The sequence below is a fragment of the Dipodomys ordii genome, unplaced genomic scaffold, assembly GCF_000151885.1.
Source record: "Dipodomys ordii isolate 6190 unplaced genomic scaffold, Dord_2.0 Scaffold2, whole genome shotgun sequence".
NCBI classification, from domain to species: domain Eukaryota; kingdom Metazoa; phylum Chordata; class Mammalia; order Rodentia; family Heteromyidae; genus Dipodomys; species Dipodomys ordii.
This window is the reverse complement of record NW_012267218.1, coordinates 31302092-31324812: the sequence shown is the minus strand read 5'-3', so window position 1 is coordinate 31324812 and position 22721 is coordinate 31302092. Positions and strand designations below refer to the sequence as shown.

The window sequence follows — 22721 nt, the reverse complement described above, 5'->3', positions numbered from 1 at the left end:
AAAAAAAAAAAAAAGAATTCTCTGAGTCATATTTTAGACAAAAACAGGAGTGATAGGTAGACGTAAGCAGGAAGACAGGGCTGGGGTCAGGCGGACAAGCCTATGAGCTACTAACCCTAGGAATGGACATTGAGAGGCCCCAGATATTGGGACGTAGGAGTGGAATCTCTCACAAAGAGGAGGCAGGTATGGTCCTAAATGCAAGCCACATGACCTATGTTCCTATAAGTGTAAATGTGGGAACTCACTCAAATTTCTGTATTTGCAGATTGGTGATAAAATCATCACTGGGCTGGTGGGAAAAGTAGTGTTCAAGCAGCCACACAAGTGCTGTGTCAACTCTAAAGGCTAATGTCTTCCTAAAGAGACAGCCTGCTTAGTTCATTATGGCTGGGAGTGCTAGATTCAATGGGAGGAGGCTAACGAAGCAGATGGCTTCCAAAGAAGTGTGTCTAGTATCTTTCCACAACATTAAGAACTTAGAGCTGGGCACTGGTGGCTCACGCCCAGACTCCTAACTACTCAGGAGGCTGAGATCTAAGGATTGCAATTTAAAGCCAGCCTGGGCAGGAAAGTCCACAAGACTTATCTTCAATTAACTACCAAAAAGCCAGAAGTGGAGCTGTGGCTCAAGTGGTAGAACACTAGCTTTGAGCACAAAGAAACGCAGGAAAAGTGCCCAGGCCCTGAGTCCAAGCCCCAGGACTAGCACCAAAAACAAAAGAAAGTAAAGAAAGAGAAAGAAAGCATTGGTCACCTGCCTGTGACCAGACACCAACTCATGAATTTTACCTTTAAAAACCAAAGTATGTGGGCCACTAGGGATTACAGCATAAGCTCCGAGCCTGTGCTGTGGCCCTGACCGGTCAGTGTAGGAACCTTCTCAATAAAGTTGCTTCTTTGTTAATAAAAGAAAAAGAAAGAAAGAAAGAGAGAGAGAGAGAGAGGGAGGGAGGGAGGGAGAGAAGGAAGGAAGGAAAGAAGGAAGAAAGAAAGGGAGGGAAGGAGGAAGAAAGAAAAGGAGGGAAAGAGGGAGGAAGGATGAAGGAAGGGAGGGAAAGTTTATTTGAGCTTACAGTTTGAGGTTTCCACCTATGGTTGGTTGGCATTGTTGCTTTTGGTCCTGTAGCACTGGACACTGTTTCTGAGTTTCTTTGTGCTCAAAGCTAGTGCTCTACCACTTAGGCCACAATGCCACTTCCAGTTTTCTGGTGGCTTATTGGAGATAAGAGTCTCACAGACTTTCCTGCCCAGATTGACTTTGAACCGTGATCCTCAGATCTCAGCCTCCTGAGTAGCTAGGAGTCCAGGCATGAACCACCAGTGCCCAGCTCTAAGTGTATTTAATATGAAGTTCTTCATATTGTGGAAAGATACTAGATACTAAAGAGGGAAAAATTCCTGATCTTATAGCAGCTAGAGAGAAAAGAGGTCAAGTCCATGTTCCCAATATCCCCTGCACATCTGTGTTTATTGCCATACTATTCACCATAGCCAAGATATGAAAACAGATACCCCATAATAAATGAATGGATACAAAAAATTTGGTACCTATACACAATGGAATTTTACACAGCCATTATAAAGAATAAAATATTGCCATTTGCAGAGAAATGAATGGAACTAAAACAAATCATGTAAAGTGAGGTAAGCCAAGTTCAGAGAGACAAATGGTGCATATTTTCTGATGTGCAGGAATTTAATCTAAAATACACTGGAATATGATGTTATAGAGGACTCTAGATACTCACACACAGTGAGACCAAAAGAGGATATTCTTAAGATAGAAACACAAAGGTACAAGGCCTAAGCGCCTCTTCCTATTTATATAAAATTATATATATATATATATATATATATACACACACACACACACACACACACACACACACACACACACACATATTGAAAGGAACTTCAAGATATGGAAACAAGAGACCTCTTTTTTTAATTTTTATTTTTTGATGATTCTTCCCTTTTTACCTTATGTATGGTGTATTCAAGTGTACATCTTCACAAGAGTTGGGGGAGGGTACAGAACTTGAGGGAAAAGGGTGAAAAAGTGCCGCAGTGGAGCTCACTGGACACCAATGAAGGTGAACTATACAACTTGTGGGTGGAAAGGGGAGTGAGGGACTGGGAGAGAATGAGGGAGCAAAAGACACTGTGAAAGAAAATGTACTTATTACCTGACTTATATAATTGTAATTCCTCTATATATCACCACTACAATAACAATAAATTAATAATAAAATAAAATAAATACTGGTTCCCAGGCTTCCCTGGTAGGGCACTGTAAACCAAGGAATGTGGTACAAATTACTGAGTAAAGTGCCCATGGGTCTGCTACATAGCAGAATTGCACAAGGGGCAGAATATACCATCTCATTTTACAAAAGAAGTTGACTAAAGTAGGCAGGAACCTGTGCACACTGGTTCAAGACTGTTAAGTTGCCAAGGGGTTTGCAACTTGGTTGTTAAACTGCTGGTGGCTTGAAATCAGCCACAATAGGAGCTCATTCTACTAAGATTTTCCTGACCAGAGGGGAGCTCAGGGGTTGTTCAGGTTTGTTTACTTCAGAAAACAAGGTATTCATAGGAATAAATATGTCTTAGCATTTCTCTGGTCTTCGATACATTGCTAATTTTGAATACTGACTTACCCTCTAAGGAAATCCAAAAACAAAGCCAGGCATACTGAGGCATATTTGTAATTACACATTATACTCGGAGCCACTGATAGCAGGTTTAGGGATTTGAGATCAGCCTGAGCAAAAGTAGAAAGAACTTATCTCAAAATTGAATTAAAACAAAAGGGCTGGAGGTGGTAGAGAGGTAAATCACTGAATCAGTCCTTTACGATGGAGCTAGAGTTCTTGTATAGGTACATTCTCCTTCTACATTTAACCTGTTCCATCCAAAGCAAACCTCCAGTCTGCACTGATCTATTAAGGGCTCAAATTCTGCCACAGAATTGTCTGTTTCTAAAGACTGTTTTCCACAGCAGATTCATGGCTCCCTCTAGTGGATTGGAAAGAATACAGCTATATATGTGTGTGTGTGTATATATATATGTATATATGTGTATATATGTATGTGTATATGCGTATGTGTATATATATGTATGTTATATATGTATGTGTATATATGTATGCGTGTGTGGGTGGGTGTGTGTATATATATATATATATATATATATATATATGTCATTGTGTGCTATGTGGGACTTGTTGAAACACTACTGCATCATTTATTCACCTACTTTCCAAGAGCAGTTCAAAAGGAAGACAAGGAAATTAGCCAAGAGTGGCCCACTTAGGTGTTTCCACTCACCTGGTTCTGTCAGGCTGGCTCTTGTTCAGGTTGGCTAAGCCTTGCCAGTTCACAAGCTACACCTCTTAATTTTCAAACATGAAAAAAATCAAGCTAACAAAATTCAATATAGCTGGGCACTGGTGGCTCACACCTATTATCTACTCAGGAGATCTGAGGATCATGGTTCAAAACAAGCAGAGCAGTAAAACCCATGAGACTTTTGTCTCCAATTAACCACCAAAAAATCAGAAATGAGGCTCAATTGGTAGAGAACAAAAACTCAAGGACAGCATTCAGGCCCAGAGTTCAAGCCCCACACCACCAAAAAAAAAAAAAAAGCAGCAATTTACACTTGTAATATACTGTTGTAAGCTGTGTGCAAAACACAGATGCTTCCATGACTTTCCACAATATCAGAATTTATTACATAGTAATACTTTACAAGGCATCTCAATTTGGTTGGTTTTAATTTGCCAAGTACTACTTGTTGGGAAATTGTTCAAGTACCAAGAGTCTGAATAAAGACCAAGTCAAGTGCTGATGGCTCATGCCTGTTAAGCCTAGCTATTCAGGAGGCTGAGATCTGAGGAATGCAGTTCAAAGTCAGCCCAGGCAGAAAAGTCCCTGTGAGACTCTTATTTCCAATGAACCACACAAAAATCAGAAGTGGAGCTGTGGCTCAAAAGAAAATACCAGAAAGACAAACTCACCGGCCAACAGGTTTCATTGGGCTAAACCACCTGAGAAGTGCATCCATGTCTTCTTCAGCCTGGCTGGAGAAGAAATGATGTAATTCCTGTAATACCAAGGTCTCTTATTAGGCAGAAAAGTGAAGTCAGGTGGGAGTAGAGGTCAAACCATGCAGGATGGGAACAGAAGAGGTTCTTTATGCAGAGATGGAATCTTTTGAGTTTCAGAAAAGGTTTTTTGCTTGTTTGTTTTTACAGCATTTTGTTGCCAAAGAGTATGACCCTCATTTCCTAGAGTGTCTTCTTTTCACAGCTGCAGGGTGTGTTTGGGGAGGGGGAAGGTAAGAGGCGGTTTAGCCTGGTCTGCAGCAAGGGCAGTGCTGGCATTTTTCAGGATGTGACTGTCAAGTGAGTGTTTCCAGGTTAAGTCATTTTCCATCACTACTGATTTCACTTGATAATCATGAGCCATTGAGAAACAGGTTCTTTTATTCCAATTTTAATTACTACTATTAACTCTCAGACCACAATGATATACATGTAGGTTTACAGAAAAGCTAAGAAACAGGTTAAAGCAGAACAGGGCTCAAAAGGGCTTGACTGAAGAGGGATAGCTGATCTAGCTGCTAAGAGAACCACTGTACATGGGTAGATGCAGTGTTACCATAGTGAACTGCACGACCCACAGTAGGTTTGAAATGCAGACATGATGGTGAGTATCACTAAAACTCAGTGTTAGGTGCTCCTCTATGTGATCCAGGAAGGAGTGGCACCATTGCTTGGTGTTCAATCAACTTACAGGCCTGCTTTTTCTGATGTATGCTGGAGATGAAATACAGGGCCTCCCACTGGTGAGGAAGGCCCTTTACACAAAGGCTATGCCTCCAGCCTTCCTATAGTTTTGTTATGTCCATGCGATCATGACTTAATTAGACAAGTTCCTAAGTAGTAATATTTTATTTGCATAAATAAGTTATTTATCAGGCTACGTGTCATCATTTGTGCTAAACACATGATGGCTGTACACTTACAGAAATAAGATGTAGGCTCATTCTGCCTCAGCAGTGGCATTCAAATGGAGACTGCTATTTTATAAAGTGGAATAAGAGCAACACAGGGTCTGAAAGCTATTGTTCTATACAAGTGGAGTAAGAGCAGAGCATATCTTCACAACTGAAAAATGTAGTTAGGGCTGAGGATGTGGCTCAGAAAGTCCTTGCCTACTTTGTGTAATTTCTCAAATGTGCACTCATGTGCACACACACACACACAAAATGTATGTAAAGCTTTGGTTTGCCAGGACTACAAGATGGCAAAATATTAAAAGATTAATTATTATTGTGTATGTTTGGAATCTATTGACAACATAACAAGATTTGGATAATAACATGAGAACATGTATAGATCATAATTACTCCATTAAAAAATTATATCTCTTGCTGGGAAGGTAGCTCAGCGGTAGAGTGCATGCCTTGCAAGCATGAGGTCCTGGGTTCAATTCCTCAGCACCACATAAACAGAAAAAGCCAGAAGTGGCGCTGTGGCTCCAGGGGTAGAGCGCTACCCTTGAGCTGAAGAGCTGAGGGACGGAGCCCAGGCCCAGAGTTCAGGCCCCATGACCGGACTATTTGAGCCACAACACCACTTCTGGTTTTCTGGTTAATTGGACATAAGACTCACAGACTTTCCTGCCTAAGCTGGCTTTGAACTGTGATTCTTGGATCTCAGCCTCCTGAGTAGCTAGGATCATAGGTGTGAGCCACAGGTGCCCAGCTTCTATGAAATGTTTTAAACAAGAAAGTAGTCCTAACTCTAGCATATACCCATCTGGTTGTTGTAGCACACATGAGCTGTCTGGACCAACCTTTGAACAAACTGTGCCAGGATGAGGCATTCAATAATGTGTGTCCCTCAGATGTTACTGTATTGTATTACACACTGCCACCCCTGGATAGCTCTGGAATCATGGATTTTTTTTCTTTTTTTTCTTTTTTGGGTCTGGTTATGGGGCCTGAACTCTGGGTCTGGGCGCTGTCCCTCAGCTCTTCAGCTCAAGGCTAGCGCTCTACCACTTGAGCCACAGCGCCACTCCTGGCTTTTTTCTTTTTGCTTTTGTAGTACTGAGGAATCGAACCCAGGGCCTCATGCATGCAAGGCAAGCACTCTACCACTGAGCCACCTTCCCAGCCCCTGGAATCATGGATTTTTTCCTAACACACAGGTGAGAACATGGGACCACAGGAAACTCACACTTCATAAAACAAGAGGCAACTGCATTTGGGCTCTCAGGAAGAAAAACAATTTAAAAACAATGTTTAAATAAGTATGTTAGGGGCTGGGAATGTGGCTTAGAGGTAGAATGCTTGCCTAGCATGCATGAGTCCCTAGGTTCTATTCCTCAGTATTACATCAGCAAAAAGCAATAATAAAATTATATTTGAAAAAACAAACAAGTATGTTAGTTGTACCAGTCTTGCCAGGTGCTGGTGGCTCACACACATAATCCTAGCTACTCAGGAGACTGAGATAGGAGGATCATGGTTCAAAGCCAGCCTGAGTATGAAAGTAGGACTCTTATCTCCTGTTAACCACCAGAAAACCAGAAGTGGTGTTGCGGCTCAAGTGGTAGAGTGCTTACCTTGCACTGAAGGGCTGAGGAACAGCGCCCAGGCCCAGAGTTCAAGCCCTAGGAACGACCAAAAAAAGTACCAGCCTTGAGCAAAGAAGCTAAGGGACACTGCCCAGCCCAAGGTTAAGTTTCAGTACCAACACACAAAAAAAAGAATAACATGTTTTTGGTTTTTTTGTTTGTTGTTTTTGCTGGTCCTGGGACTTGAATTCAGGGTCCAGGTGCTGTCCCTGAGCCTCTTTGTACTCAGGGCTAGAACTTTACCACTTGAACTACAGTGCCACTTCTGGCTTTTATTTTTTTATTTTTCGAGTAATTGAAGATAAGAGTCTCACAGGGACTTTCCTGCCTGGTCTGGCTTTGAACTGCAATATTCAGATTTCAGTCTCCTGAGTAGCTAGGATTACAGGCATGAGCCACTGGCAACTGGCTTTCTTTCTTTCTTTTTTTTTTGCTTGCCAGTCCTGGGCTTGAACTTAGGGCCTGGCCACTGTCCCTCAGCTCTTCAGCTTATGACTAGCACTTTACCACTTGAGCCACAGCGCCACTTCTGGGTTTTTCTGTGTATGTGGCACCAAGGAATCAAACCTAGAGCTTCATGCATGCAAGGCAAGCACTTACCACTAAGCCACATTCCCAGCCCATATTTGTTGGTGGTGTTGGTTGTGGGGCTTGAACTCTGGGCGCTGTTCCTCAGCAATTCAGCTCAAGGCTGGCGCTCGACCACTTGAACCACTGTGCTACTTCTGGTTTTCTGAGTGGTTTATTGGAGATAAGAGTCTCAGGGACTTTCCTACCTAGGCTGACTTTGAATCATGATCCTCAGATCTTGGCCTCCTGAGTAGCTAGGATTACAGGCATGAGCCACTGTGCCCAGCTTTTTTTTTTTCAAGATTATAAAAACCTTGTCTTTTTCAGTACATTCTGGGAAACTTGTACATTAGCAGCACTTTCATTTGCTACAGTGGGGCCAGTATGGCAGAATTCTATCGTCTCACCTTGCCTATGTCCTTAACAGTCCTTCATGGATCCAACAAAATGGCATATTGATTTCAAAATCTCATTTACAGTGCATTCAAAATACTTAACTCAATCTGTCTGACCTACTCCTACTCCCATGTTCCTGGTCATTCTCCTTCAATTACCTCCTACACCCTTCCCTGCAAAATGCAGCGGGTTTTTTTTTTTTTTCACTCACAGTTCTTTTTTTTTGTCGGTCATGGGGCCTGAACTCTGGGTCTGGTCACTGTCCCCTCAACTCTTCAGCTCAAGGCTAGTGTTCTACCACCTGAGCCACAGTGCCACTTCCAGCCTTTTCTGCTTATTCTGAGGAATTGAACCCAGGGTCTCATGCATGCAAGGCAAGCACTGAACCACTGAGCTACCTTCCCAGCTCCTCACACAGTTCTCTAAATCATTTCCTCTCATAGATCTGCTTAGAAGATCTAAGAATGCTAAAATTACAAAGAAAAGATATTAACTTGAAGATTGATTCCAAAATAAGATCCTATCAACTTAAAGGGAGGTAAAAGCAGAGCTCAGGCACATACACTCATACACACAAATTGTATTAAGCCAGACACCGGTGGCTTACGCCTGTAATCCTACCTATTCAATGAGGTCTGAAGATCACGGTTCAAAGAAAGCCAGGGCAGGAAAAGCTGTGACACTATTATCTCCAATAAACCATCAGAAAACCAGAAGTGGCTCTATGGCTCTAGCCTTGAGCTTATGAGCTCAAAGACAGCACTGAGGCCCAGAGTTCAAGCCCCAGGAAGTCAGGCAACAATGGCTCACACCTATAAACCTAGCTACTCAGGAGGCTGAGATCTGATGATATCGGTTTGAAGCCAGCCTGCGCAGGAAAACCCCCAAGACTTATCTTCAATTAACCACAAAGAAAAAGCTGAACGTTAACTGGGCGCCAGCGGATCACGCCTGTAATCCTAGCTACTCAGGAGGTTGAGATCTGAGGATTTCAGTTCAAAGCCAGCCCAGGCAGGAAAGACCTTGAGACTCCTATCTCCAATATACCACTAGAAAACCGGAAGTGGCTCAAGTGGTAGAGCACTCACCGTGAGCTGAAGAGCTGAAGGACAGTGCCCAGGCCCAGAGTTCAAGCCTCATGACGGTGGGGGTGGGGGGGGCTGAAAGTGCAGCAGCTCAGGACTTTCCTGCTTCTGAGCTGGCTTCAAACGAGGATCCTCAGATCTCAACCTCCAAAGTAGCTAGGATTACAGGCATGGCAGGTGTGAGCTACCAGTGCTGCTTTTTTTTTTTTTTTTTGGTTGGTCGTGGGTCTTGAATGCAGGGCCTGGTGCTGTCCCTTAAGGCTAGAGCTGTACCACTTTGAGCCACATTGCTACTTCTGGTTTTCTAGCAGTTTATTGGAATCTCACAGACTTTTTTTCCGGGGCTGGCTTTGAACCATGATTCTCAGATCTCAGCCTCCTGAGTGGTTAGGATTACAGGCGTGAAACACTAGCCCCCAGTTCAGTGCTGAATTATTTAACTGGGATTTGAGGAAGGGAAAGAAATTGGAATAAAAAATACTGGGCTATGGGGGCTGGGAAGGTGGCTCAGTGGTAGAGCGCTTGCCTTGCATGCTCGAGGCCCTGGGTTCGATTCCTCAGCACCACATAAGCAAACAGAGAAAAGCTGGAAGTGGCGCTGTCCCTCAGCTCTTCAGCTCAAGGCTAGCGCTCTACCACTTGAGCCACAGCGCCACTTCCAGCTTTTCTCTGTTTGCTTATGTGGTGCTGAGAAATCGAACCCAGGGCCTCATGCATGCAAGGCAAGCGCTCTACCACTGAGCCACCTTCCCAGCCGCTTCAAATGCTATTCTTAAGAAAATGACTTGCTTTATCACAATAATTCTTTAAAATTTCATTTGCATTTTAATAATTTTGCTTATGTTTTGTCAACTAAACCTAATTATAACATTGCTTAATATTTTCCAGTCACTAAGCAATTACCTTGTATGTGTGTATTGTGTGTGTGTATACACGTCTGTGCACACATGTGTACACAGTACTAGGGTTTGAACTTAGGACCTTGGCAAGATCCCTTTGCTTTTTTCTCAAGGCTGGCAAGTCTACCACTTGACCACTTGAGCTATGGTTCTACTTCTGGCTTTTAATTGCTGGTTAATTGGAGTAAGAGTGTGAGTATCTATGACTATAGAAATGCCACTGGCGCCTAGCTATCTTTTTTTGTTTGTTTAAATGGGTATCACTATGCTGCTAAGGCTCTTCTTCAACTTCCATCTTCTGTTCTTAGGTGGTCTTCCCACCTCAGACTCCCAAGGTGTTGGAACTTTACATATGACACAAAGCCCAGTGGCTAAGACTTGTCTCTTTGAATTTATGCTTTGTTTTATAACAATGACTATCCAGAGATACTTATTAAAGTCATACTGATCAACTGGTGCTGGTGGCTCAGGCCTGTACTGCAGAGGTTGAGATTTGAGAATCAAGGTTCAAAACCAGCCCAGGCAGAAAAGTCCAGGAGACTCTCATTTCCAGTGAACCACCAAAAAGCTGGAAGTTGAGCTGTGGCTTAAGTGGCAGAACACCAGCCTTGGGTAAAAAAAAATTAAGCCAGAGCAGGAGATCCTAAGCTCAAGTTCTATAGTACTGGCACAATAAATAAGTAACATATGTAGAGAATATCTCAACCTTCGATTTGCATAGGAGTGGGGGGAAATAAATATCCTAATGCTGTACAGACAGCTGTAGGGAAGAGTGTGTCCTGCATCCTCTTGTCTGGAACACAGACCACTTCACAGCCAGGTATAGTGGCTCATGCCCATAACCCTAGCTACTCAGGAGGCTGAGATCTGAGGATCATGGTTCAAAGCCAGCCCAGGCAGGAAAGTCTGTGAAACTCTTATCTCCAGTAAACTACCAGAAAACCAGACGTGGCCTGGTGGCTCAAGTGGTAGCTCCCCTTGAACTGAAGAGCTGAAGGACAGCGCCCAGGCCAGAGTTCAAGCCCATGACTGACACCCCCTCCAATCCCCCCCCCAAAAAAGCAGTTCACAAGTGGAGAAATACTGTGAACAGTCTGAGACAGGGCAGATCAGAATGCTGGCAAGTGGAAAAGAACAAGAAAGAAGCTTGGAAGCATAGAGATCAGAGATGGCAGTTCCTGAGGGCAAGGTTTCTGTTTTGTTTTTGTTTTTTTAGGTCCAGTCGTGGGGCCTGAACTCTGGGCCTGGGCGCTGTCCCTCAGCTCTTCAGCTCAAGGCTAGGGCTCTACCACTTGAGCCACAGTGCCACTTCCGGCTTTTTTTCTTTTTGCTTATGTGGTGCTGGGGAATCGAACCCAGGGCCTCAGGCATGCAAGACAAGCGCTCTACCACTGAGCCATCTTCCCAGCCCACGAGGGCAAGGTTTCTGAGGGGAGGTTGCAGAGTACTTGGGATTTGAGGTGTTCCTTAGAGGCTTGGGAGTAAGGGAAAGGGAAATGGCAAACCATGGGAATTAAGGGACTTGAACAAACAGGAGAGAATTGCAGAATCAGACATCACCCATCCTTTCCCCCAAAGGAAAAGGCTCTTTGAGACTTTAGAAGCTGCCTTCACTGTACCAACAGAAGGGGGCAATATTGGGTAAAGAAACCTAGTAAGTAAACCCAGCCTTCACCTGAAGATTAAGGCAACTAAAAGGATTTCCTGCACTGCTGGGAAATGGAAGCAGAGGAAGGAGGAAGGAGTGGGGAGGGAGAGGAAGAGGGAGGAGGGGAAGGACATTTGCTTTATAAGTACAGGGAAAACCTAAGCATGTTTAGAAGCACTGTCCCATTTTAGAGTGTGACAGAAAATAACCACACCCATGATTTTCTCAAAGCTTGTATTCTTTCACAAAACCTTACCCTACTGATTAGTCAGAGGATATGCATAGAAACCTAAGCTAAACTAAAATCTCATCCTCAGCCAGTAAGGATTCACAGAGGAAAGCACTTGACCTAAACTTGTCTAGTAAAGCCCTTTCCTTGAGATTCTCTCTCATGGCACAGAAACCATCAAACTCTATAGTTGTCAGTGTCCGTGATTCATGTTCTACAGAGAAAATTAGCTCTCAGTTAGTCATGCATAAGCTGTGGCACATATGCCAAGAAGAAAGGTCCTTTGAGGGTCTAGGTGCCCTTCCAAAGGTAGGTAGTTTAACTTAGGTTGGATGCTATGAACCAAGAAATTCTCTAAATTTTTTCAGTTAGTTAATTTAAGTTGAGGTGAGTGTTTATCACTTCAGTTAATTTAATACAGTAATTAGAAAAAAAATACCTCTTGTTCTCGCCCTGATACTTCTTCAGGTGTACTCTTAGCTGCGGGGAGCTCAGGAGCCACCCCACACAGCAGCTGAGGGGCGCCCTCAGAGTCTGATTTCAACTCTTGCTCTGCAGAAACTAATGTTGCTTTCAAATTGTCTGCTGTCATAGCTGGTTTCTCCTTTGTCATTTCAACTTTTGTTAATGATTGTCTGAGCTTTTCAATTGTTTTGTCCTGGGAGAGGGTAAAAGGTAGGTCAAAAGAAGACGTTGATTTGATCACTGATAAATAACAGATACAACTCATGCTTCCACCCACCCTACACCTTTAATTCTGAAAAGATATATTGAAATTTTTAAACTCCCACAGTTTCTGAATTAAGGACATGTTTGTACCCTCAGGTTCATTAATAACCAACATTTAATTAGCTTCTTTTTTCTTTTTGGTGGGTCATGAGGCTTGAACTGCCTGGGCACTGTCCCTGAGCTCTTTTTGCTCAAGGCTAGCACTCTGCTACTTTAAGCCACAACACCCCTTCTGGTTTTCTAGTGGTTGATTATTTGTTTTTGCTTTTGATTTTGGTCGGTTGTGGGGCCTGAACTCTGAGCCTGGGCACTGTCCCTCAGCTCTTCAGCTCAAGGCTAGAGCTCTACCACTTGAGCCACAGCGCCACTTCTGGCTATTTCTGCCTATGTGGTGCTGAGGAATCAAACCCATGCATGCAAGGCAAGCACTCTACCACTGAGACACCTTCCCAGTCTCTCTGGCAGTTAATTAGAGATAAGAGTCTCACAGACTTTCCTGCTCAGGCTGACTTTGAACTGTGATCCTAGGCTCTTAGGCTCCTGAATAGCTAGTATTACAGGTGTGAACCACAAGTGCCTGGCTTACTTAGCATTTTTGTCAACTTGGTTTGTGGGCTTTACATAGTTTCACATATATTGTACGTCCTCAAAGATCTTACAATTTGCCCAGTGCCAGTGGCTCACGTGTGTAATCTTAGCTACTTAGGAGGCTGAGATCTGAGGATCATGGTTCAAAGCCAGCCCGGGCAGGAAAGTCTGTGAGACTCTTATCTCCAATAAACCACTAGAAAACCGGAAGAGGCACTGTGGCTGAAGTGATAGAGTGCTGGCCTTGAGCTGAAGAGCTGAGGGACAGCACCCAGGCCCAGAGTTCAAGCCCCACGACCAAAAAATAAATAAATAAAAACCTTACAATTTATACTAGCCAAATACAGGAAGAGAGAAAACAATTGGTTCTAAAGAAATACTGTTAAGATAGGGCTGGGAAGGTGGCTCAGTGGTAGAGCGCTTGCCTTGCATGCATGAGGCCCTGGGTTTGATTCCTCAGCACCACATAGGCAAAAAGAAAAAAGCTGGAAGTGGTGCTGTGGCTCTAGTGGTAGAGCGCTAGCCTTGAGCTGAAGGACAGAGTTCAGGCCCCACGACTGGAACCAAAAAAAAAAAAAAAAGAAATATTGTTAAGAAACTAGAATGTTGATAAATAATTTAGTGCATATTTGGTTGAAGGCTCAACTTACTTTTGAAATAAACAACCAAAGCTACAAGTTCCAAAGAGGAATTTTTAAAAAGACAAGACCTTTTTCTTTTTGTATGGGTACTGGGGCTTGAACTCAGGGCCTCTTTCTGAGTTCTTCCTTAGCAGATTTTCTCAAGGTTGGTACTCTACTACTTGAGCCACACAAGTACCCAGTTTGCAGAATCTTTTTTTTTTTTTTTTTGGTTGGTCGTGGGGCTTGACCTCTGGGCTTGGGCACTGTCCCTGAGCTCTTAAGCTCAAGACCAGCACTCTACCGATTGAACTACAATGCCACTTCCGGTTTTCTAGTGGTTTATTGGAGATAAATCTCACAGACTTTCCTGCCCAAGCTGGCTTTGAACACGATTCTCAGATCTCAGCCTCCTGAGTAGCTAGGATTATAGGCATGAGCCACCAACGCCCAGCTTCATTTTAATTTTTTTAAACTCGTGTAGAGCCGGGCGCTCACACCTGTAGCCCTACCTACTCAGGCTGAGGTCTACATTTCCTGGTTCAAAGCTAGCCTGGCAGGAAAAGCCTAATTAACCAACAAAAAGCTGGACGTAGATTTGTGGCTCAAGTGGTAGAGCACTAGTCTTGAGTAAAAAAGCTCAGGGACAGCCACCAGGCCCTGTGTTAAAATCTCAGAACCAGCGCATACACACACACACACACACACACACACACACACACATACACACACAAAGTTCATGTATAGCTGGACACTGGCGGAGGCTCAAATCTATAGTCCTAGCTATTTCAGGAGTCTGAGACCTGGCCCAAAGCCAACCCCAGGCATGAAAGTCTATGAGACTCCTCTCTCCAATTAACCACTAAAAAGCTGGAAGATCTGTAACTTAAGTGGTAGAGCACTAAACTTGGGCAGAAAAAGCTAAGAGCTAGTGCCCGGTTCCTGAGTTCTAGCCCTAGCACCACACCAAATACATGCATACATACATACATAAAAACTTATTTAGAGATGCACCTAAAATAGGCATGGGCCAAAGCTTAAGTGGATTTTGGAAGTCTTACTTCTTTTACTTACTTTAAGGACATTTACTCTTGTCAGTTGAGTTTTCATATTTTTATTTGACAATTTCAAATCACTGAGCTGTTTCTGAAGTTTCTGAATTTTCTCCTCCATTCTTGGCACTGTATCCATCTGCAAATTCTGCCGAATATCCAATAACATTTCTAACTCTTTTAACTGCTTATGCTCATTTATCTGTGAGTTTTGAGTCTTGAGATTTTCCTTTATAGAAATAAAAAGTATTGGGAAAAATGTGCTTTAAATTGTTGTACTAGGGCTGGGAAGTTGGCTTAGTGGTAGAGTGCTTGCCTCGCATGCATGAGGCCCTGGGTTCGATTCCTCAGAACCACATAAGCAGAGAAAAGCCGGAAGTGGTGTTGTGGCTCAAGTGGTAGAGCACTAGCCATGAGCTGAAGAGCTGAGGGACAGCGCCCAGGCCCAGAGTTCAGCCCCCATGACCGACAAAAAAAAAAATTTGTTGTACTATACCACCATAATACCACATCTATTCTAGACTAATGAAGTGCAGATTTAATAAATACCTAAATAGAATATTTTCACCACAAATGAATATTAAAATAATAAGAATATGCCAATAAAATGACAAATTAGTGGTATACATTTTATAAATACTAAAAAATAACAAATCATTTCATCTTTTCTACAATGTATTATAAAGAAATAAGCATATGGATTTTTTTTGATGTTGTTAGTCATAGGGCTTGAATCTAGGCCTGGGCGCTGTCACTCAGCTCTTCAGCTCAAGGCTAGCACTCTACCATGTGAGCCACAGTGCCACTCCCGGCTTTTTCTGCTTACGTGGTACTGAGGAATCGAACCCAGGGCACTTCATACATGCAAGGCAAGAACTCTACCACTGATCCACCTTCCCAGCCCTGAACACAGATATTCTTTAGACCATTATTCATAATATGCAAAAGGCAATATAAATGTCAAAAATTTTTTATGATAAAATAAGCATTCACCAGAGATTATATAAAAAATACATATTATGAGAAAACAGCAAAAAAGCTCAGAAGCAGTGCTCAAGCCTTGAATTCAAGCACCAGAACTAGTATACACATAACAAAAAGTAACGTGTTAAATGTGTGAAAATAAAGTCTACACCTAACCATCAACTGAATATTAAGAAAGTAAATATCTCTCATTTATACAAGGACTCAAAGAAAAATATCTATCCAAGACATAATTTCTTAGGAAGCTATTAGAGGATGTGTTCCAGCAAAATAAGAAAGAGAGAGAGAGAAAGAGAGAGAGAGAGAACGTGCACCAGGCATCAGTGGCTCACGCCTGTAATCCTAGCTACTCAGGAGGCTGAGATCCAAGGATCACAGTTCAAAGCTAGCCTGGGCAGGAAAGTCTGTGAGACTCTTATCTCCAATAAGCCACTAGAAAACTGGAAATGGCACAGTGGCTCAAATGGTAGACTGCTCACTTTGAGCTGAAAAGCTTAGGGGCAGCGTTCAGGCCCAGAGTTTAAGCCTCATGACTGAAAAAAAAAAAAAAAAAAAGAGGAAGACTGGGCTGGGAAGGTGGGTCAGTGGTAGAGTGCTTGCGTTGCATGCCTGAGGCCCTGGGTTCGATTCCTCAGCACCACATAAGCAAAAAGAAAAAAGCCGGAGGTGGCACTGTGGCTCAAGTGGTAGAGCACTAGCCTTGAGCTGAAGAGCTCAAGGACAGCGCCCAGGCCCAGAGTACAAGCCCTACGACCAACCCCCCCCCAAAAAAAATTTTTTTTATATAGTAATTACTCAGGAATATCATCACTGTTGCAGTCAGACTGCCTGAAAGTCATCCACTACAGAGCCATTTCTTTCAGTTCATTTCTTTCTAATCTTCACACTTGGGAGTGTGAAGCAGGAAGATCTAAAGTTTAAGACCAGCCTGAACTATTTTGCCAAATCCAAAGTGGCTGGGAATGCGGCTTAGTGGTAGAGTGCTTGCCTCGCATGCATGAAGCCCTGGGTTTGATTCCTCAGTACCACATACACAGACAACCCAGAAGTGGCGCTGTGGCTCAAGTGCTAGCCTTGAGCTGAAGAGCTGAGGGACAGCACCCAGGCCCAGAGTTCAAGCTCCACGATTGGCAAAACAAACAAATAAAAAACAGACCCCCAAATCTACGAAAAATAAGATCTCACCAACAGATGCTCTCCTAATAAATATAAATTATGCTGCTGGGGGCTAGTGGCTCATGCCTATAATCCTAGCTATTCAGGAGGCTGAGATCTGAGAATTACAGTTCAAAGCCAGCCTGGGCAGGAAAGTCAGTGAGACTCATCTCCAATAAACCACCAGAAAACCAGAAGTGGCACTGTGGCTCAAGCGGTAGAGCCTTGAGCTGAAGAGGTGAGGGACATCACCCAGGCCCAGAGTTCAAGCTCCATGACCAACAAAAATAAATAAATAAATAAAATAAAATAAAAATAAAAAACACAGGATCTGTAGCAAATACTTTCTAGTAATTAAGCAAAACGGGCTGGGAAGGTGGCTCAGTGGTAGAGAACTTGCCTTGCATGCATAAGGCCTGGGTTCGATTCCCCAGCACCACATACACAGAAAACGATGGAAGTGGGCACTGTGGCTCAAGTGGTAGAGCACTCACCTTGAGCTGAAGAGCTGAGGGACAGTAACCAGGCCCAGAGTTCAAGCTCTTCAACCAACAAAAAAGAAAGAAAAAGAAAAACATAGGCAGTATAAATGATGTAAAGCATAAAATCATTTTCATACTCAAAGAAATGCTTACATTTGAGGGAATTCTTGCTTTCTTCCCATCCAAGTCTAAGCTCCCTTGAGAAAAGTCATTGACAGCTATGTTTCCTTCCTGATATTGTAAGAGCCTTTTGTGATCTTTATCATTTTCTTCCATTGCTAGGGATTGCTCAGCTGATTCTTCATAAACATGCTGCAGCTTCTCTACACGTTTACTCAGTGTCTGAATTTCCCGATGCAGGTCTTCTGTTCTCTGTAAGAATAAGTACAAAAGCTTCCTGATGCACTATGCTTTCTGCATCACTTAACCAATGCGCAAATTTGTATTTATACTGACATCATGCTGACAATAAGTTACTGAAATTGGTGCGGAGGAAAAACTTTTTAAGAGATTTGACATTTTTAGTAGATTAAGACACTGGTGGCCCATGCCTACATTTCCAGCTACTCAGGGAGGCTGAGATCTGAGGATTATGCCTCAAAGCCAGTTTGGGCAAGAAAGCCTATGAGACTCTTTTTCTCCAATTAACCAGCAAAGAACCAGGAGTGGAAGTATGGCTCAAGTGGTATAGCACCAGCCTTGAGGGAAAAAGCAAAGGGACTGTGCACTGGCCCTGGGTACAAGCCCTAGTCTGGCACAATTTTAATTTTTTTTGGGGGGTCGGGTCGAGGACCTGAACTCTGGGCCTGGGTGCTGTCCCTCAGCTCTTCAGCTCAAGGCTAGCACTCTACCACTTGAGCCACAGCGCCACTTCCAGCTTTTTCTGCTTATGTGGTGCTGAGGAATTGAACCCAGGGCCTCATGCTTACAAGGCATGCACTCTACCACTGAGTCACCTTCCCAGCCCTGGCACAATTTTTAAAAGAAAAGAAATAGAAAGCTATGAACAAGAATAAGATATTTTAGTACTGAAAAATTATTTTTTTAATGTTCAGATAAAACCTTGGACATGCTAGACAAGCACTTTACCCCTGAGCTACATCACGAGCATTGACAGTTTTTGTTTCACTGCATTCAATGACTCTACCAGTATATATATATATATATATATATATATATATATATATATATATATATGAGAGGGAATTGTTTGAGACAGAGTCTCATTATGCAGCCCAGGCTAGCAAGAACTTTCCAGTGCTGGGATTATAGGCATATGCTGCAACACAACACATATATACATATACATATACATATACATATACATATACATATACATATACATATACATATATATATATGTTGTCAGTCATGGGGGCTGAACTCTGGGCCTGGTGCTGTCCCTCAGCTCTTCAGCTCAAGGCTAGCACTCTACCACTTGAGCCACAGCTGCCACTTCTGGCTTTTTTCTGTTTATGTGGTGCTGAGGAATGGAACCCAGGGCCTCATGCATGTGAGGCAAGCACTCTACCACTGGGCCAACTTCCCAGCCCCACAACAAATATTTTTTAAGTTAATATATTGAATTATTCTCAACTGATCTAAGCATTCATCAAGTATTAACATGTTTCATCCTTGCAACTATGCTGTCAGGTAGTAACCACACCCCTTCACCTTATTTTAAAAATGAAACTGAGGCACAAGAGAGGGTGAGTAACCTGTGCAAGAGCACACAGCTGGCCAATCACAGAGCTGGGATTCAATAACGGCAGGGCTCCATGCTATATCTCCTCCAATATGGTAAAGTCAACCTACCTATTCTCTTCCATCACTGTAGTAATGGAAGGATAACCAAAATCACAATTCACAACCACAAAGTTTACTGAGCTGGCACTTCTCAAAAGAATTGCATTGGATGGGCTGGGAAGGTGGCTCAGTGGTAGAGCACTTGCCTTGCATGCATGAGGCCCTGGGTTCAATTCCTCAGCACCACATAAGCAAAAAGAAAAAAGCCAAGGTGGTGCTGTGGCTCAAGTGGTAGAGCGCTAGCCTTGAGCTGAAGAGCTGAGGGACAGCGCCCAGGCCCAGAGTTCAGGCCCCAACACCTGACCCCCGCCAAAAAAAAAAAAGAACCTCATTGGAAAGAAAATTTCTCACAGCTATACTTACAGATTTCCATGACTGTTCACTTGCACCAATTTCCTGGATCCTCTCTTTCACAGCTTCCTCTGTGGCGGGTATGGGGCCAATGCTGTCACTTAGAAGAGTGGACAACTGGTCGAGGAAATTCTGATGTTGAGATTGCATGGGTTTAGATTCCCAGCTCCAGGAATATGGAGGTCTGTCTAACTCACAGGCTTGGTTTTCCTCAAGCAGCAAATCCTGTGGACATGTTTCCCAGATTTTCTGTCCATCATTTAGTCCATCAGAGTAAAAACTGTTGTTGCTGTCAATATTGGTAGCCACGATGGCTTCACCCATATCCTAAATATACCAAAACACAGATTAAACTTTCTGTGTGTGTATGTGTGTGTACATGTGCATGCACACATGTGTGTATGCACGCTTATGTGTTTGAGTGGTACATGAGTTCATTTAGGGCCTGGTACTTGCTAAGCAGGTGCTTTACCAGATGTGGCGCTGTGGCTTAAGCAGTACAGCACTCACCTTGAGCTGAAGAGCTGAGGGATAGCACCCAAGCCCAGAGTTCAAGCCTATGACTGACAAAACAAAACAAAACAAAAACAAAGCAGGTGCTTTACCACATGAGTACCTACCACTCTATCTTCCTCTCCTACTTGAAACAATAGAGGAGACATCTACTTTCCCTGTTTTGACCTAAATAATATAGCAATAGTTCAAAACTACTGGAGAAAGGACTCTCAGTAAGAAGAAAGAATGAGCAGGGTGCCAGTGGCTCATGCCTATAATCCTAGCTACTCAGGAGGCTGAGATCTGAGGATCACAGTTCAAAGCCAGCCCAGGCAGGAGACTATTATTGTTAGTGAAATGACTTCCCTTCCCATAGCTTAGTCCACTCCTTCCCCTTTCCACAGCTTAGCATGCTCCCTTCCTAGGCAACACTAGTCCCATGTAGTAAAGGCAATAAAGAATCAGCCTCCAACCCCCATTACCTTGGGATAGCACTTCTCTGGGGCAGCTACCATCATAGAAGGTAACAAGAGCCCCTTAGAGTGAGCTTCAGGTCTGGGCAGCTGCAGGGCCCCTTTTATCTATTATTTGGACAGGAACCATAAATCTTAGTCTGCCATGATGAAGCCCCTGGCCCTCAAATCCACACCAGGGTCTCTGCCTCTGAGCCTCTTCTAGCCCCTCCTAAACCTCCTAGGTTATATAGGTCACCTCCGACAATAGCTGGTGCTTCTTCTCACTTCTCCCTTGTGAGTAGGGGTCTTGTCAGACCCTTTCCTGGCAATAAACCTTTCTTTGTTCTCTGTACCTGGATGTCTGGCAAAGTTGAATTTACCCTACCACTCATCTCCAATTAACCACTAGAAAACTGGCAGTGGCACTGCGGCTCAAAGTGGTAGAGCACTAGCTTTGAGCTGAAGAGCTGAAGGACAGTGCCCAGGCACAGAGTTCAAGCCCCACGACTGACAAAAAAACTGACAAAAAAGAAAGGTAGAAAGAAAGAAAGAAGGAAAGAAGGAAAGAAAGGAAAGAAAAAGGAAGGAAGGAAGAAAGGAAGAAGGAAAGAAAGAAAGAAAGAAAGAGAGAGAGAGAAAGAAGATGAAGCTGGTTGACATTTGAGATTTGCCAAACCAAGCTTTGGCAAGAAAAGTCCATGAGACTCTTATCTTCAATTAAACAGGAAACAAAAATTTCTAGGAATGGAGCTGCAGCACCAGGCTTGAGCAGCAAAAACTAAGGAAAAGTACCCAGGCCCTGAGTTCAAGCCCCTGTACTTGTACGCATGCATGTATGCACGTGCATGTGCGTATACACACACACACATACACACACACAACTTAAAAGTCTCCTTCAAAAGAGTAAAAAGAAAGAATGAAAGCCAAATCTGGCAAAAGGAAGTAAAGAAAGGTCAGTCACCTGAGCTTTGAGTGGGGCTGTCCCACCTTACCCCCTGAAACCATTGTCTGAGGGTTAGATGGCCTGACCACAAGTGTATTCTCCCAGTTTGAGTCTTTAGCTTCCATTTTCTGGGTAGGGAGCAGGAAATGTCTCTCCTTTTTGATGTCTATCTTCTCCTGTTATACTAAAATACATCTTTACTAAGGACTGTCACGAGGTTTGTCTCCTTCAGAGACACCTGCAATGCTTTTCATGAGTGGATCGTAGGGATCCATGATTTGGTATGGAAGCTGGGAAGCTCTCATCTCAATACAGAGTGACAGTCTCCTCAACCTTTCCCAGTGCCCCTGTAATCAGCCTGCTTCAATCGTTAATGCTAGCATTATCCCTACCTTGGCTGGTCTCAGCTCCACCCAGACCTGAGCTCCTCCCTCCCTAGAGTTCCTACCATATAGCTGGTCACTCCCATTCTCCGCCCAAGCCTACGGCAGCACCAACCTTGCCAACTACCCCCAGAACTACCCATCTGGATAGGGACAGATGCCATGTTGCTCCTTCTCCCAGGGGAGATATAGCCCCTCTTATAAACCTTATAATAAATGTCCCCCTGTGCCTGCCTGCCTCCATGTGGTCCCCTGGGATGGTTGTGATGGATCCTAACAGTTAACAAGAAGAAAATGACAGATAATGCTGGCCTTCTCCTCCAACTCCTCCTGCCCACAGGAGAAGTCCAACTTTATAAACTTCTCAAGGCCTTCTTGCTACTTTCCTGTCTCCAGATCTTCCTTACACAGTCTCCATGTAGCTGAAAGTCTTCTAGTGTAAGCATTATGCCCTCCCTTTGGTCCTCCACTTTACCCAAACCAAGTGTTAAACAGACTATGGTACTGTAGCCCAAGAAAAGGTCTGTACATTTGTTAAAAGTTAAATGTTGTATGTAAACCACTTTAAACAGGCTGCCCAGAGGCAATGGGCAGTAGTACTTAGAGTGCCAATCAGTTGTAGTTTAAAAACATCTACTGGGTTTTATTACAAAACTCTGGCAAGAAATTGTCAGTCAATTGTTAGTGAGTTATAGGGAACCTCTATCTCACTGATCTCCTTGTTGCTTTAATTGGAAATAAAAAGGGCTTTTGTGACAAAGACTGCTTTTGCCACAGTTCAAAGCCATCCTGGGCACAAAGAATCCCTCTAAAACTCCATCTCCCAGCTAATCAGCAGACAGCCAGGCTGGAGGCACGACTTAAGACTCTCACCTCTAGCCGGGCGCTGGTGGCTCACGCCTGTAATCCTAGCTACTCAGGAGGCTGAGATCTGAGGATCGCGGTTCAAAGCCAGCCCGGGCAGGAAAGACCGTGAGACTCCTATCTCCAATAAACCACCAGAAAACCGGAAGTGGCGCTGTAGCTCAAGTGGTAGAGCGCTCGCCTTAAGCTGAAGAGCTGAGGGACAGCGCCCAGGCCCAGAGTTCAAGCCCCACGACCGACAAAAAAAAAAAAAAAAAAAAAGACTCTCACCTCTAAGTATCCAGCCGAAGGCTGAAAGTGGCATTGTGACTCTAATAATAAAATAAAATAGTG

General features: G+C 43.5%; 1 protein-coding gene across 1 annotated transcript in view; it reads right to left on the bottom strand.

Annotated features, from left to right (window-relative positions):
• The window catches only part of LOC105983770 (coiled-coil domain-containing protein 170-like), a 36432-nt gene that overhangs the window by 453 nt on the left and 13258 nt on the right, over positions 1-22721 (bottom strand). Inside the window, exons 5-8 of the mRNA XM_013013801.1 lie at positions 19261-19575; positions 17263-17463; positions 14493-14699; positions 11921-12139 (exon numbers count right to left, since the gene is read on the bottom strand). Of these exons, the coding sequence (XP_012869255.1) occupies positions 11921-12139; positions 14493-14699; positions 17263-17463; positions 19261-19575 (942 nt within the window). The remainder of the gene's footprint in view (positions 1-11920; positions 12140-14492; positions 14700-17262; positions 17464-19260; positions 19576-22721) is intronic.